At 30.3% G+C, this 17978-nt stretch overlaps 1 protein-coding gene across 1 annotated transcript; it reads left to right on the top strand.

Annotated features, from left to right (window-relative positions):
* The first annotated feature begins 229 nt into the window (after positions 1 to 229).
* LOC145306762 (uncharacterized) lies at positions 230 to 17697 on the top strand. Its single transcript, XM_080149056.1, has 10 exons — positions 230 to 291; positions 1970 to 2046; positions 8735 to 8899; positions 11213 to 11566; positions 12424 to 12459; positions 15590 to 15718; positions 16048 to 16128; positions 16426 to 16487; positions 16868 to 16943; positions 17545 to 17697. The coding sequence occupies exons 2-10, from the start codon at positions 1977 to 1979 to the stop codon at positions 17553 to 17555; spliced, it is 984 nt and encodes a 327-aa protein (XP_080005182.1). The 5' UTR covers positions 230 to 291; positions 1970 to 1976; the 3' UTR covers positions 17556 to 17697.
* The last annotated feature ends 281 nt before the right edge of the window (positions 17698 to 17978 follow it).

Here is a 17978-nt window from a genome sequence, read left to right as displayed (position 1 = left end):
ACTGTTCTAGAACATAACTACCGGTCCTGCGGTGGTTCAAGCTCTTTTCTTTAAGGTAGGACACCCCCCTATTTCTAACCCCTGCTTTACCTTTAGTGCTTTGATGCGGCAAGGCTACCTTTCCCAACCTAACTTAACCTGAAACATAAACTTTGCCCCCCTTATTTTTAGATTATTCCCAAATTAGGTCAAGATGGTGACTAATATTTTCTACAAGACACTTGTTAAAGTTAATATTAGTGAATTGAAAATTTGAAAATATCAGTCTCTGTTGATTCTTTCCAGATAGAGGTGAGTTAGTTTATATTCTACTTGCTATTTTATATGTGCTGACAAAGGCCAACCCCCTCCCTCCCCCCTCTCTATTTGATATGTATGAGGTTTGCATTCTTTTTCTCTTGTAGGGGTTGAGTTACCCTGCCCTAAAATATTTTTAAAAAGGTTTAGTTTCTCTTAAAGTGCCTAGAACACTGCAAATTTTTATCATCTGAAACTTAAACCCCCTGCAATCCTAGACTTACTGGGCAATTTAGTGAAAATCACAAAAAGAATTATCCAATTTACACTTATAATAATTTGTATTATAAAAGATTCCATACATAAGTTCAGTTGTGAGAAGTGTTTTTTTGTCAATCAATTTGCAAGTAAAGTCTTTGCTGTAAAATGTTTTTTTTATGAAAACTTTAATCTACTAGATCATATATAATTATTATACTAAAAATTGTAATCAGTATTTTATAGAAAAGTGATTTAATAACTATTAGTTTTAAGATAAAATTACTCAGCCAACAATAAGATATTATGTAAATTTGTGAATAAAAATGTTTGGTTATATTATATGCAAAGTTAAATTTAGAATTACATGATTATGATTTAGTAAACCGTAATTATCATATTAAAATTATATAATCCAACTTGAACACTTAATCAGTTAGAAAAAGTTCCAATGAAGAGAGTTTACATTAAGTTTACTATGACTATATTGTTAGTTTAGAACAAGCTTTATCTAAATTTGATTAAAACCTTACCATAGTTGAAAATTTTAGAATTACATTAGTTGATCAAATTTTATTCTTTTTTTTAAAGTACCATCACCTAACCTCCTTTATTGTTTTATATTGTCTTTCATGTGCATCATGAAAATTCATTCACATTCCAGTAGACTTGACAAATATTGTAGGTTTCTAAAAAGGTCAAGAACATTTCCCCAGCTCTTATACTTTTTTTGATTTGATATATTATCTCTAAGTTTTGCTGTAAAATAAGAGATATAAGTTTTCCGGAATTTTAATGTAGGGAGTAGATTTGAAATCTGCATCAAATTTTAAGGATTTTTTTATAAAATTCGTTTTTTGTAAAATTCTTTATCTAAAAGCGAAAATACATTTTAAGTTAATTAATTTTGACCAATAGGATAGGTGGATTTTAAACTACCTGCGCTCTAATTGGTTGAATGATGTACGACATCCAATCAGAGCGCAGATTTTTTAAATCCACCAATCACAGATGCCAAAATTAATTAACTTAATTTGTATTTGCGCTTTTAGATAAAGAATTATACAAAAAACTAATTTTATAAAAAATCCTTAAAATTTGATGCAGATTTCAAATCTACTCCCTACATTAAAATTCCGGAAAACTTATATCTCTTACTGTAAAAGCCATCTTTTAAATAAAAATTTCATGTTGTATGATAAGGTTCCTGGAATATGTTATTTATTTGCAGAAAAACTTTTTTGGAGATCTATCTTAAAAATCGCCTCCAATTACTTTTCCAGAATAGTTTATGACAGTCACACCTTTTATATCAATTTTATCGGCAAGTTTTTATAATTGAAAATGATTTTTATAATTTAGAAGCTGATATATATATTTATTTTTTATCAAAATTGTGTAAATAGTGATCAGTATTATAAAGACAAGTGATCAGTAGTATTGTTATAAAGTTATTATGTTATTATATATTTAGAGTGAGGATGAATCTAGTGTTATACTTTGGGCTTATTTTCTCCATTGGTATTACACTCAGTGTAACTGATGAACAAGGTAAATCAATTTAATTATTTCAATCTTAAGATATAAGAAAATTGATTGTAATTTTTTTGCAAACTACCTCTTTTAGCTAGCTGTGTTATAAATAATTGATGATATTCTTGTTTGGTGTGAGGAGTATCTCAGCCACTTAGATAACATACTAAAATATTTACAACAACTTGTCATTGAAGTGATTCTCAAATTTTGTACTATATTTATTTTTTGCAATAAGTTTCTCTTCTTGAATTCAAATTATCTAATTAGAAAGGATTACATAACAACCAATAATGACTCAATTTAATAAAATAAGGAATACAAATTTTATACTATTAACAATTAAATTGATATCCATTGATATTTAATTAAAACATTTCATTAAACTAATTAAACATTTTATTACACTAAATAATAATGAAATATATAACTAACCACCACAGACAATAAATATTTTTTTTGTTTGTTAACCCATTAATGACAATAAGGTAAAAAAAATGCAAAAATTCAAACTTATACTATCACTCTATTTTTTAATGCTGCTCTTTGTAAATGTTTCTAAATAACTGAATAGAGCTTCAAGTTTTGTCCTGTCCATTGCTTGGGCTCTTACTTCATTTGATGACCAGATAAAATCATATTTTCATGGCGGAAGTGGAAAAAACAGGAAAAAATTTCCATATCAGGTCTAACTTTTTACTTTTAAAGAATTAAACATACTTATTTATAATGAATTATAGCATTTATTATATATTTTTGGTTTCTGCTAAGTTTTCTTTCATTTTATTTAGTTTACATACTTTTTTTTGATAAATTGATGTGCGTATTTTTGAAATTTTAGAAATGCGTCTTTTTTGACCCTATCGGACTAATCATTTTAGGCAAAAAAACCTTACTACTTTATAGTATGGAATACTATACAAGCAGCAGCTACGCCACTATATGCATCTAGGGACCGGTTGTAGCAGAAGTATATCTGACATGAAAAATATATCTTCTAACCGGTTTGTGGCCATTTCCCTCTCCCCCTTTATGGCCTGAAAATGGGGAACACTTTCGCTTTCATGAAAAATCTTAAAAATGGTTTCAATATGTGGGCTCGTATTAACCCCTTAGCTGACGATAACGTGAACAGTCTAAAATAATTTATTTTAAAAATGTTTTTTTTATTTTCATTTGGGGTTTATGGTTTTTAGTGTCGTTTTTTACGATTGTAATAAGTTTTTTTGTATTCATGTGATATTAATGAAATTTTATACAGAGACTACCAACTACTTTCACTAGCTAAGTTTAAAATTTCATCGATCTACATTGAAAGGCTAACGAGTTAACGACACTCAAAGACAATCAACATTTTTTATTTAATAGTATAAAAAAAGACTTTTTTAAACGTAGTACCTACGGACAAAGATTGCATAATTAAAGAGATTTAAACGTAAAAATCGATCATGAAGCATAAAAGAACTGCAATTCTCATTTGTCTAAAGAATCTACACAAAAAATTTCAGACTCCTATCTTTATCTTAAGTGGTTTTTTTTTGCACAAAAAGTTAACGTTAATTTTGTGAAAGGAAAAAAATAATTGATCAGAAATATAAACCTAGTAAATGAAAACTAGCATAAATCCTAACTAAATAACTATTCCAGTATGGCTTCAAACCAATTTATATCCGATGGATTAGAACTGGCTCTAAGCAATACTGAAAAATCATATTTAGCTTCGTTTTTCAGTCAAATTTCCACGATTATTAAAATGAAAATCATAAAATTAATGTTATTTTTTTACCACGGGCCTTAGGCACATCAGGGGCCACAAAACTGGTTTTATTTGTATATTTTTTCATTATAAATAACTGTGGAAAGCTGTCTATAATACAATGCAATAAATATATATTCCAGTATGTCTTCAAACCGATTTATATCCGATGGATTAGAACTGGCTCTAAGCAATACTGAAAAATCATGTTTAGCTTCATTTTACAGTCAAATTTCCAAATTTAATAGAAATCAAATTAAAATAGAAATCATAAAATAATGTTTAATCTTTTAGCATGGGTCTTAGGCACCTCAGGGCCCACAAAACTGGTTTTATTTGTATATTTTTTATTCTAAATAACTGCGGAAAGCTGTCTATAATACAATGCGATAAAAACCTATTCCAGTATGGCTTCCAAACCGATTTATATCCGCTGGATTAGAACCAGCTTTATGCAATACTGAAAAATAATGTTTAGCTTGGTATAACAATCAAATTTCCACAATTAATAAAATAAAAATCATAAAATTAATGCAAATTTTTTTTAGCACGGGACATAGGCACCTCAGGGCCCATAAAACTGGTTTTATTTTCATTCTAAATAACCGTGGAAAGCTGTCTACGTTAAAAAGTTAATGAGTTAACAACAACCAACATTTGTTATTTAATAGTGTAAATAAAGACTTTTTTTTATACATAGTACCTACGGACAAATATTGCATAATTAAAGGGTTTTAAACATAAAAATCGAGCACAGAGCATAAAAGAATGACGATTCTCATTTGGCTAAGGAATCCACACAAGTTGTTTTTTTTTGCACGAAAAGAATGCACTATACAACAAGTTCTACCTTGTCAATATATCCATTTTATGAGGGATCTTTAAGTTTTTCCAGTATGGCTTGGCAACCGATAAATATCCACTAGATTATAATTGGCTTTCAGCCATACTAAAATGCATCATATTACAGACAATTTTCTCTCAATTAATAAACCTTAAATGAATAAGGCAAATGATATTAACGGGACTAATTGGTACCCAAACTTTTATAACCATTAGTAAACATTGAACTGTAAATTACATTTGGTACCCAAAGTTTTATAACCATTTGTAAACATTGGACTGTAAATTACATTTGGTACCCAAAGTTTTATAACCATTTGTAAACATTGGACTGTAGATTACATTTGGTACCCAAAGTTTTATAAACTATATATGGCTATATCCGCTAGATTAGAGTCGGTCCTCAGCAATTCTGAAATGCATCATATTACAGACAATTTTGCACAAATATTGTTAGTGATTTAATGGCTATAGAATAGCGGTTTTAAATCGTATTTTACGTTGTTTTTACGTTTAAAATCGTTCAATTTAATGACACTTCTCAACAAATATTATTAGTAATTTAATGGCTTTAGAATAATGGTTATTTTAATCATTTTTATGCCATTTTTAAGTTGAAAACCGTCCAATTTAACGATACTTTTTAACAAATATTATTAGTAATTTAATGGCTATAGAAAAACGGGTTTTTAAACCTTTTTTATTTACGCCGTTTTTACGTTAAAAGCAATCCAATTTAATGATACTTTTTAACAAATATTGTTAGCAATTTAATGGCTATAGAATATCAGTTATTTTAATCGTTTTTTACGTCGTTTTTACGTTACAAACCGTCCAATATAACAATACTTTTAAACAAATATTGTTAGTAATTTAAAGCTATAGAATAACGTTTTTTACGCTGTTTTTAAGTTAAAAATGATGCTTTTTGACTTATTAAAAAACATTTTTTAAAGCTGTTATTTTGATATCTTTTAACTTAATTAGAATCAGTTCTCAGCCATACTGAAATGCATTATATTGGATATAATTAAATATCTAGGTTTACATTTCGAATATAATGCTAATTCTATCATAATGGGGGATAAAATCTTTTTATCATTTTTAGTCTTTTAAAATCGCTAGGATTTGTAGTTGCACCTAAAAAAGGGGCGAATAATGAGATTTTCCTTTTATTATTGTTATTATCATAAACCGGTTAGAAAATATATTTTTCATGTCAGATATACTTCTGCTACAACCCTAGGGACCCTTGGGTTGGGGGGGAGTCAAACCCCCTTTTTCAATGACAGTTTTTTAAAGAAAAAGTTTTTTAAAAAAATTTTGGGGGGAGGTTATTATTTTCTAGGGGTGATTTTTCTTGGGATGGTGGTGGTACCTTCCTTCAAATTATTTATAAACCTTACCAGGACCTAGTAGAAGCTACCATGTAACGGAGCACCATATCGGTACATGCAGTGGTTAGCAAGGTCCTTTGGTGCACACACACAACCTGTTACTTTATTTTAAGGATATAAAAATAGTAGCGCAGATAATCTACCACTAGGGTCTGTCTGTACGTCCACCTGTCTGTATTTCCATAATTGCATCCATATAAATAATAGCTTCTCTACAAATAGGGAATGTATGTATGTCTGTCTTCTATATATCCTAAATTACAGTTAATTAAAAACTGTAAATATGTTTATACTTCTGTAATTTTTAATTGCAGCTTAGCTGTTAAGAGATTCATAAAATAGCGCAAATACTCTTCAATTATGGTCTGTCTGTACATCCATCCGTCTGTATATATATAATTGCATCCAAATAATTAACAACTACTCTACAACTAAGAAATGTATGTTCTTGGGTAAGTAATAAGTCAATGGCCGATAAATTGATTTACATACGCAGGTATATTACACCAAATTATCTTTCTGTAGATTACATTTAGTGGATGAAACATTTGGACACTTAACTTAAAAAATAAACAAATCAAAATACAAATACAATCCCCCAAAGTTGGCAAGACAACGAATAGGAAAAAAGTTATTATAAAACTTTGAGGACTATCAGAGGGGGGAGGGAGGTTATCATGAATTGGATTGTTCAATATAATTGTCGACAAAATCATATTTCTTTGCTAAAGACTTGATAGAGTGAAAGGATATCTCTGAGTGTATCTGCTTAACTGATATGCTTCTTTTTTAAAATTATTATTGTCTGCATTGTTTTTATACAGACAAGTGGACGTACAGACAGACACTGATTGTAGAGTATCCGTGTTACAATTCATGTATTCTTATAATAAAATAACAGGATCTACATTCTACATGTGTCTGTGTGCACAAAGGGTACTCACTAACCACTGAACTGATATGGTTCTCCTTTTCATGGTAGCTTTTCATAGGACCTGGTAAGGTTTATAACTATTGTGAGGGAGGGTACCACCAGGGGTGTTTCGACTTCTCCCAAATTCAAGGGCCCCTAGATGCCTCTAGGGGCGTAGCCGCTGCTAGTATAGTCTTCTATACTATAAAGTAGTAAAGTTTTTTGTCTGCAGCTAAAGAAACAGAAATTGTGGGTCTAAATTGGTTTCACTTATCAGGATAGCTTTATAAATATCTTGGGATGGCTGTATGCTATTTTCCTGACAACCTCCACCCGCCCTTGAGGTAAGGGGCGAAGCAACTAATAGATTATACAGCAAAAGCCTAAAATGATTAGTCCGATATGTTACAAAATAAACGCATTTTAAAAATGATTAGTCCGATAGGGTCAAAAAAGAAGAAAAAAAACTATGCCACAAATCAAAAAAGCTACAAATACAAATATCTCACAATCCCCTGAAGAAGATGTGTTTAAAATTTCATGCGATTCTGACGACAGGGGGGAGCTTTGGCATTCATGGGTTAATGAAGCTGAAAAAGATTTATATAATGATATATTTTGAATAAAGAAAGTTTTTTCTACATGTTTTATTTTAAATTTTCTAAATAAGGATTGTTTATAGATAAAACTGGTTGATAAATCTAAAAATAGTTTCTATATAATTTAAGGCAGAATCTAATTAATTAAAAAAGGTCATATGAACACAAGTTTCAATATAAAATAAGAGATACTAAACATGTAAAGATTAAAGAGAAATATTAACTAATTAGATTAGAAAAGACACATCAATATTCAACAAAATTTACTTATTCTATAGTAAAAAATATACTTTAAAATCCTAATAAAAATCGATGTGGACGATTATTTTAATTTTTGCTCTGCAGTATGATTCTACAGGTGTCATAGTATATATTTGATATACCTTTCAAAAATAGGTTAAAAATAGTAATTTAAATCTATTAATGTTTTTAAAAGGACTTTTAAAAACCATATTTTAAGGCATAATTTATAAAGACCATGAAATATTTTTTTTCTGATGTAAAACTTCTCTCACCAATGAAGAAAAAAAGAATGATTAATTTCTATTAGGTGTACGTGGGTTCACATAAGCAATACTTTAATTGATAAAAAAAGCTGAATTTTTAGGACTTAATAATATAGATGAATTGCTTTTGACATTGTTCCTTATAGTCCTAGATTAATTCTAAATATATAAGTTGTTATTTGTTTCAAGAAATTTAAAATTGATAGTACAATTCTAAGAGGCCTAAGACAACAATAAGAGCTATCAATAATACAAAGTAGAATGATGTCTGTCTGTCTGTCTGTCCGTCTGTCTATCTGTCTGTCCCTCTGTCCGTCTGTCTGTCCGTCTGTCCGTCCCTTAAGATCTTGGTAACCACTGAACCGATCGGATTCTACTCTTCAGGGAATATACCTACTGGTCCTGTGGTGGTTTTAGGCTATTTTCTTGGGGGGTGAGCCACCCCAACCCCCCCCAAATAAACAAAAAATTTCCCCCCCATTTTTTTTTTGTAGAAGATTTTCTTGGTCCTTTTATGTATTTCGCCAAAAAAAACTTTTCTTATCACCTCTTGGGGCAAAGCCCCTATAGGCTAGGGGCGAAGCCGCTAGTTTATTATAAGCTAATGTTTACAATTATAAAATTTACAAAAATAAAGATAAGTTTCTCCTAACAATGACTTGACAAACCAAAATAGTATTTTTATGTTTTAGAATCAGCATGCAAAGTATTACGTGGAACACCAAGAATTGTGATGAGAAATCGAGGAATATTTGGTTCACCTAATCAATGTGCTCAATATTGCAAAAGAAGGAAGACTTGCCTTCTTTGGTACTTCAACAAAACCAAAAATGAATGCAGCATTACAAAGTTTAAAAGTAAGTGTAACAATTATTAAAAGTGTTACTAGGTTGAGAATACAGTGTTTTTTTTAGTAACTGCTACTTGTTTATTCCAATAGTCTGTTTATCTTTCCATCTGTAATGTCACAATGTGTGGGATTCATGATTTTCTTGGCTCTTATTCAAGATAGATAGCTGAAACTCCTTACCAACATTTCCATTATTATGGAACATAATTAACTATGAAAAACCATCCATGGCAGTCAGACTGCTTTTAAGCAGGTTTTTGGCTATTTTTTATATTTCCACATTTTTCCCCATATCTTTTGTGTTTTCGGTTTGATTTACATTTTTTTTGCATATTTCTATGACGTAAATTGTTCTTGATCATAAAATAAGATCCATTTGTTTTTTTTATGTTTGCTAATGTATTTTGTAATAACTCTGTCAAAAATTCTTAAAAACAGACATTTCTGACCTAAGATTCTGAAACAGTTTCTTCACAACTCCAATTAATCAGATATTTTTAAACATATTACATGAGCTTGTAAAGAAACTGTTTCAGTATCTTACGTCAAAGGAGGTTTGCTTTTTAATCATTTTTGACAGAAATATGGTCAAATACATGATCAAATATATTAAAAACTAATAGATTTTAGCACTTTGTATTTTTTTTATACAAAACTCCTTACTCTGGTCCTGGATAAAATACTTTTTAATTTTCTGATAGATTTTTGTCTCTTTCATTAAATCCTGGCTGTTTTGTAAGATCGCAAAAATGCAAATTACTTTTATCACTGATTTTACAATATATTTTTTTCTAAGAACATTATAGGAAATTTGTTCAGAACATGTTTTAGAATACAGTAAAAAGGGTCCAACACACTTTTCCTATGTTTTAAGTAATTTTTAAAATATAATGCCCTAAAGATTCCATTTAGGAAATAATTGATTTAAAACGTCAAGATCATTTACAAATGAAGTTTCTGGTAAAATCTGCATATTTAAATTACTGTGGAAAAATCACTATTTTCTTTGCTTACAGATAAAAGCCACAAAATTCATACTCAAATAATATTCTAAAAAATCTTTTTTTAAATTGGTTTTCAAAGTTGGTTTAAAAATAAATACAAAATCTACATTAATGTAACAAAATCATATTTGGGGACTAGTGTAATGAACAGCCTGATGTTCATTTCCTTCCTGCCAGCTAATAGCAAAACACACACACTCAAACACAACGTTTGGTCTTTAATTAAAAGGTTTAAACAATTGCATGAAATAGAAATTTAAAATAGAGAGCTATAGATTATTATTATTATTATATAATACTTGTCAAGGATTTACTTTTTATGCCATTTTAAAAACTTTTGAATTCTCAATTTATTTTGACTAAAATTCTTAGTTTAATTGTTTTTATTGAAAGCATTTATGAAACAGTGTACATCCTAAAAGTTGTAAAAAGTGTTATGTTCAGAAATATTGAAAAATCTTTTTGATATAAATAAATATTTGTCTTTATTAAGGCAATATTTTTCATAAATTAATTCTGAATTGCCTATAATATATCTATGTATACAATCTTATTTACAAATTCATGAACACTTAAACAAACTTATATAAAATATAAGAAATTGTACTTCATTTAAAGTTGAAATGAAATGAAAAAAGGTGTATTAAAATGATATTAAAGGTTTAAATGCTGCAAACAGTTATCTTTGTAAAAAATGAGTAATGATTGATTTAATAAGCACCTGTATATAAGATAGACCCATTAGTATATTCTTTCTTCTTTTTGATAATCTCTTATCAGTATTTTTTTCTTTTCTTAATAGCAGCTATGCCCCTAGAGGCCTCTAGTGGCACTTTAAATGTTTGTTTTTTTATTTAAAATATCTTATTTGAGAAATAATTTGTCTATGTTGTTTTTACGCAAAATCAAGAGTATTTAAAAAATTGGTTCTGCAGTTATGAGATCCTTTGATACAAAATACAAACACACAAACAGACAGACATTCTGTTATTTTATTACAAGGATGGTTTTTATTTTTTTTAAATAGATTTAATCTAAAAGCCTTTACCAACAACTATCAACATCTCTAAGTATCAACAAATTTTTTATACAAAATAGAGGGGTTATGCATTTGTATGGTGCTTTGTGATTTCTTAGTTTTAATAATTATTATTTTTAATATATTATTTAACCATGCTAAAGTAAACAAATATTATGTTATGTTATGGTATTTCTGACAAGAGCAATTGGGTTGGATTAGCCAATACTAATATTTAAAAAATTGCTAATTATTTTACAATTTATCTTAGGATTTTTTTTACAATTATGCTTTCTAGTAAATGATGACAAGGAAGGGCGATTTGGATTAAACTGCCAATCAACAACTAGTCCACTTACAACATCTTGTCCACCACCAAGTTGCCCGCCTGTCACTTCAACTACTTCAACAACAACTTCAACTACTTCTACAACAACTTCAACTACTTCTACAACAACTTCAACTACTTCTACAACAACGTCAACTACTATTACTACAACAACTACTACTACAACAACAAAAACTACAACTACAACTACTACAACAACTACTACTACAACAACTACAAGCACTACTACAACTACTACTACAACTACAACAACTACTACTACAACAACTACAACTACAACAACTACAACTACAACCACTACAGGTAAGGATATCTACAGCCATAATTTGGATGTTTATAAGTATTTTTATATATACATTTTTCATATGTATATACACTATACAGGGGCATTTCCTGGGCAGCAAAGAATTACTGAGATCTTAATAGTAATATATAGAGTTATAAAATTTTGTGACTATTCAAATAGCACAAATATGCAACTTTTCTTCAACATTTTTTTATGATTCCTAAATCCTAGTGGCCTTAAGAGACATCTAAAATCAAGGTGAGGTTTGGTCGAGTAAACAAATTATAAAATAAATCATCTGAATAAAAAAATTCATCTATTTTTCTCAGATAACAGCCAAAAAAATCATCTTTCTGCCTTACATCAGACTGATAGACAAACTGACAGACAGATAGAGAAGGAAATAGATAGATAGACAGACAGAAAAATAGACACAGAGTGTTAATTTACAATTACAAGATTGATATTTACAATAATTTTTTTTACAATACACCATATAAAATAATGGTAAAAAAGAAGGGTTCAGAATTCCCCCCCCCCCCCTAATCAATTTATCTACTTTATTTCATTTACTTAATTTCTCCATAAGATAAAAGCTATTCTTGTAAGATTTTTAATTTATCAGGATGTGAAGATGCATTTTCTTAAGACTACAAAAATTGTGTGATCTAAAAATTGAGTCAGCATTTTACTATTGCATATGATCGTGCACAACTTTACAAAAGTTCTTTTAAGTTCTCTGCTATCATGCCTTAAGATATAAGGGATTGAGGAGGGAAGTCAATCCATAAGGGTATATCAAGGGGATTTAATTGATTTATCCACCATTGTCTTATTCCTTTAAATTATTATTTTTAATATGATATTATTATAGTTGATTGCAGTAGCGGATATTTGGATGAAAACACAGGTAAACTAATTTTGTTCATCTTTTCTTTAGTTACACTAAACAAATTTTTAAATCCATTTGCTTCTTTAATGAATAAATTTCATCTTAAAGTGTTAATATACATGATTGTAAGGCCAAAAAATATAATTTGTGAATGCAACAGTTAATTCCTAAACCTCAATAGTAAGTGCAGTCAATATCCTCTAAAATCAATAAAACATTTGGAATGATAGTGGAGTAATTAACTTTTATAATTCAAATAAGGATTTTAATTGTCATTTATCTGAAAAGTTAATTTCCTCCATATTAAACAAACATTAAATTTTTTAACTCGGCAAACCCTAATGCAGTTTTTAATATCTTTGTTATGATTCAACCATCACATATAAGGATTGCTTTAATCGTTTTTCACTATGCAGCTGGAACTTTATTTTTTAAAAATCAGTTCAGAAATAAGGATTTTAGAAGCTATAATATTAGAATACTAGTTGTTTGATCCTTATTCTCTAGGAAAGTCAGATGGAGGTCAAGAACAAAGCCTAAAACTACCCCTAAGACATTTATAAACCTTCCCTAAAAAGTATAAACTATTTGGACCAGTATTAGCAAGCCGTTCCCATTATTGGCTGGCCGTATTTCAGCCGATTAACCCTTAACGGTCGGGGGGGAGGGGGGGGGGTTGCGTTCAACGCCTCCCATTCCGGTTTTTTCTATCTCATTTTCTGTGTGTGAAAGATAAAGAGCCCAAACTGCTTGACTTTTTAAGTATGGATATGACACATAACTGGTTGTTGGAATTTTTTGAATATATCCATCCTGGCGGGCACTGGATGCCAGCAAACCTGGCAGGGTCATCCATGTAAAGAGCAAAAATATTATTTTGACTAAAACAAAGCATTTTATCATACCAAAATACTAAAAAATCCTCTAGTAGTACATCCTTATATGAAACTAGCGGCTACGCCCCTAGAGGCCTCTAGTGGCACTTTAAATGTTTTTGTTTGTTAAAGTCTACGATAATTCTTTATGTTACGGATACCTCTTAATGTTACGTTGAAGTCTCCCAGATTTTAAGAAAATTTTCAATTTTTTTGTCATTTCTTTTGGGAGGGTGGTAGTACCCTCCCCCAAAATAGTTAAAAACCTTCCAAGGACTTATGAGAATCTACCCTGTAAAGGAGAACCTAATCGGTTCAGCAGTTAGCGAGATCCTTCGGTACAGACACACAGACAGACAAACATCCTGTTACTTTAGTATAAGGATACAGGTGTTCAAGTCACTTTCAGGTTCCAGGTATGATCCTGCAGGTCCTGATCCTCCAGGTCTCCAGAAATCTTTAAAAGGCTCCTGCGGCCACAAATTTTGACTTAGAGACTTCAAATTTTAAACTTAAGCTTTTCTTGCATGTCTACATAACGTATTAAAATTTCATGAAGATCCGCCGCCGATTTCCCGCCGACCGCCGACTGCGGCGGCTGGCAGCTGCCAAGTACATCTTTCCTTGGCCGATTTGATCATCCCCGGTTGTCGCAAACCAATGATTTTATAGTATAACACAACTTTGGGTACCAATGTAATATGACTTTGGGTACATATTTAATAAAAATTTGGGAACCAACCTAATAATACTTTGGGTACCAATGAGATAAGACTGTGTGTACCAATGTAATGAGACTTTGGGTATCAATGTAATGAGACTTAATAGCATTCCTGAGAATTACAATCAATGATTTTATAAGGAGGGATAAAACAATGAAAGTTAATTTAATCTATTTATCTCTCATTGTGTTATCCCTGCATCTCTTGGTTTTACCAAGAATTTTCATATTTACAGGAACTTTAATACAATGAAAGTTAATTTGAATTAAAGCCTTATAAATTGTCATATTGTGATTTATTTTTATTTTGCTATCCCTGCATCACTTGGATTTGCATATCTATTAGGTTCACCAGTATTTCCCCCAAATGCTGTTTTTGAGATCTTGTGCTTCATTGGTGCAATTAATCCTTACAGATCGGGGGGGGGGGGGGGGGGAGGGGGAGGTCATATTGAAAAAATTCTAAATAAATCTTAATTTCTTCATTATGACTTTTGTGTATAAGATAGAGACCTAAAATTTTTTTTGGTTAATACTGGGATATCAATGAACATCTAAGAATAGTGGTGTTATGACCATTTGACCGTTTGACCGCTTCCTGACCGATTTTATGACCGATTTTATGTCCTGTTATTAATATGGACTTATATCATGTATATTGTGGCTTCTATTACAGCTTAAGACCTAAAAATTTTTGTGGTACATCCTTGAGCAATAATAAACTTCCTTGAGTAGTAAGGTCATGACCGTTTGACCACTCTTTGACCGAATTTATATTTCCTACCTGTAATTTTGCCGTTTGTAAGCTGCCAGCCATCGAATTTCAAAACAGCTATAGACTAACCAATTTTTTATGTAGTCTTTTATTGTTATCAGAAACAGATTAAATTATTAACTGGCGCCGCCAACCGCCGTTTTACTGTCGTAACCGCCGAAAATGGCGGTTTCCGTTATTTGCCGTTTTTCGGCGATGGTCAGAAAAAGTAATTATTTTGTTATAAAAAATAAAAGTTCCACCTAAAATTTGGTGATCCTAGCTTTAAAATTGGCCACTTTACAGCTGTTTTAATATATAAAGGCTCGCCGCTAAAAAGCGGCTAAGGAGCGGTCTGACCACTATGACTAGAAAAAGTAATTTTCTCTAAATATGCACATGAACCACCATAAATTTTTTTTATGTCTCTAACTGTAACAGGAGCCGAGATAGAGGGGGGGTCAAATAAGCCCCCCAGGCCACCCCCCCAGTCTATTGAGGTGGGAATTGGGGCCCGATCTGTAAGGGTTAATAAAAAAATTAACAGTAAAAACATTTAACCAAAAGATATATCTACATTTTATATTGATAGTAAAATCATCCTAAATGAATAATAAAGCTACTATTCTGAAAATTCAGATTTGCCTATTTTTGGTTCGCAGTGTTGAGTAGCTTTGCTTCTATAAAATTATTAAATTGAATTTTTTTCTTCAACTATTTTCTAATAGAAATATCTATAGAATGTACCCAATGAAATATGAACAAATTAATTCATACAACCAATTAATCTTTGTATAGGAACGTGTTACAATTACAAAGTGTTAGGAGATAGACAAAGAAGCTGGACAGATAGTAGAGCAGAATGTCAGAGAGCTGGAGGAGACCTGGCAAGCATCAAGACAAGTAATGAATGGCAATTTGTGAAAGGTTAGTAAAAATTTTATTATTCATATTTTTATTTTTTAGGGGTAAATCAAAACTTTTTAATATTAAGGAGTTGGGGAAGGCCTTTCCACTCTCTGAAATTTTTAATGAGGAGGGGGAGTTGAATTTTTAAATTTTAGATTTAAACAGAAAAAGTAAAAAAAAATTGGGGAAGAATTATTTTTCTATTGGCGATTTCTCTTGGAAGGGTAATCGTACCCTCTCCAAAATAGTTACAAATCGGACTTTCTAATATCTTTGGTAATAATATTGAAACTCCAAATAGAATAAATATCATGTCTATCTACATTATTATTTATATTATTATTTAGGTCTTTTACAAGGAAGTGCGTGGCTTGGTGGAACTGATGGAGATGAAGAAGGCAATTGGGTGTGGACAGATGGATCTCCAGGTATTATCTAAATATATTCTGTAATTGGTAATAAGTAAGAGATGTATATATTTAATATCTCCAATATAGCCTAAAACCTTCCAGGACCAATGGAATTCTTCCTGAAAGATCTAAGCGGTCATATGAACTTATTGGAAGACATCCTGTTACTTTAATCTATAGCATAGAGAAAATTAAGTTTTTCTTTAAGTAACTATCCTTCAGCTTATCTTTTACTTATATTACATACAAATGATATTTTAGATTTAATCTCGTAGAGTTTTTGTATCACATTAATGTTTAATTTTTATTATTTAGTAACATTCTCTGACTGGTATCCTGGTAACCCTAGTGGAGGCTCTGGTTACAACTGCATGGCGGTAAACAAATTTTATGATAATTTAGACAATTTTACAAAAACTAATATTAAAATAAAATGTTTCCCCTCTAAGTGACTTTTTGAGTCTGAGCCCCCCCCCCCTTTATTTTAAATAAATAGAAAATAAGAGGGAGTTGTTTTTCTTTTGTTTGTTTGTTACTTTAGCCGGGGTGGGGGGGGGGGAGGGTTTAGTGCTAGACATACATTGTTACATCCTTCCCTATACTTTGATTTACAATTCTTGGCTTTTTAAATAGAATAACTAAATTTGTTTATTATTTAACTTTATACTATCTTTATTGATTATGAATCTATAAAAATTTTCTTATAATTTGACAATAATGCAAGAACATGATTATATATTGGCTTTTAAACTTTCAGGCAGGTCGTACTTTGAATTGGAGATGGGATGATGTTGCTTGTTCATCTAACTTCTATGCTGTGTGTAAGATACCAGGTAATTACAGATACTTAAATTCTGTACTTAAACATGATTTATCACCTAAGACAAACATTCCATTTTTAAAACTTTGAATATATATTTCCCCATTTATAATCAGACAAAAACAATTAAGATTTAATCATGCAAAAATATTTCAAATTGTTGCAAAAATCACTTTAATTATGGGTCTTTTTTGCCTCTTCCAAAGGCCTTGACAGAAATTTTAAGGGATAAGACAATGGTCGATAAATTGATGATAAATGATTGTACACTAAATTACCCCTTCTGTAGATTACAATTAGTGGTTGAAAGTAAGAACACTAAAAATATTGAACCAGCCAATCAAAATTCAGTTAAAGTCCCCAAACTTGTTAAGCCAACAAGTAAGAAAATGTTATTATAAGACATTGGGGACAAGTCTAATAAAGAACCCAATGTCTCCTCCCTCCCTGATTAATTGAAGTATTGAAGTAACACCCATCAGACAACAAACATTCTAACTCCATTACCCTTGTCTGTACTATGCACGTTATTTATTTTTGCCTGTTTATGAACAATGGAATTTCTCTTGATAGTAGAATTAAATGCTTATGTTGCTTACTCTCTTTTATTTCAGTTGAAGCATAACTATGGACCTATAGAAGATGACCTTGGCCTGGATGCTGGAAATGATTATGCCTATGGAGAAAAATTTATTTTAATATTTCTTTTGTCAACTTTTTTCCTTTGTTTTCAAAATTTTAAAAAAATAAATTATTTTTGGCTTAAATTTTGATTTATAACTTGTAAGAACTAGGATGTTTATATGTCTTTTTGTCTGAAGCTTAAGATTTTTATAATAACTTTTAGATATACTGTAAAGATGGGGGTTATTTTGGGGGTTCCTTTTCTTAGGGGCCAACAAATAGGTACCTTAGACGTCCGGCCTTAGTAATATACATATCACTGGAGTTTTCACTCTGAGTTATATGATATATTATTAAGGTCACGTAACCCCCGGATAAGAAGCATTTAGAATCCTTCTTTTTTCGAAAATTAGTTTTTAAAATG

This window comes from Acartia tonsa, chromosome 15, assembly GCF_053477335.1.
Source record: "Acartia tonsa isolate MP-2025a chromosome 15, ASM5347733v1, whole genome shotgun sequence".
NCBI lineage: Eukaryota > Metazoa > Arthropoda > Copepoda > Calanoida > Acartiidae > Acartia > Acartia tonsa.
This window is presented reverse-complemented; position numbering and strand designations above follow the sequence as displayed.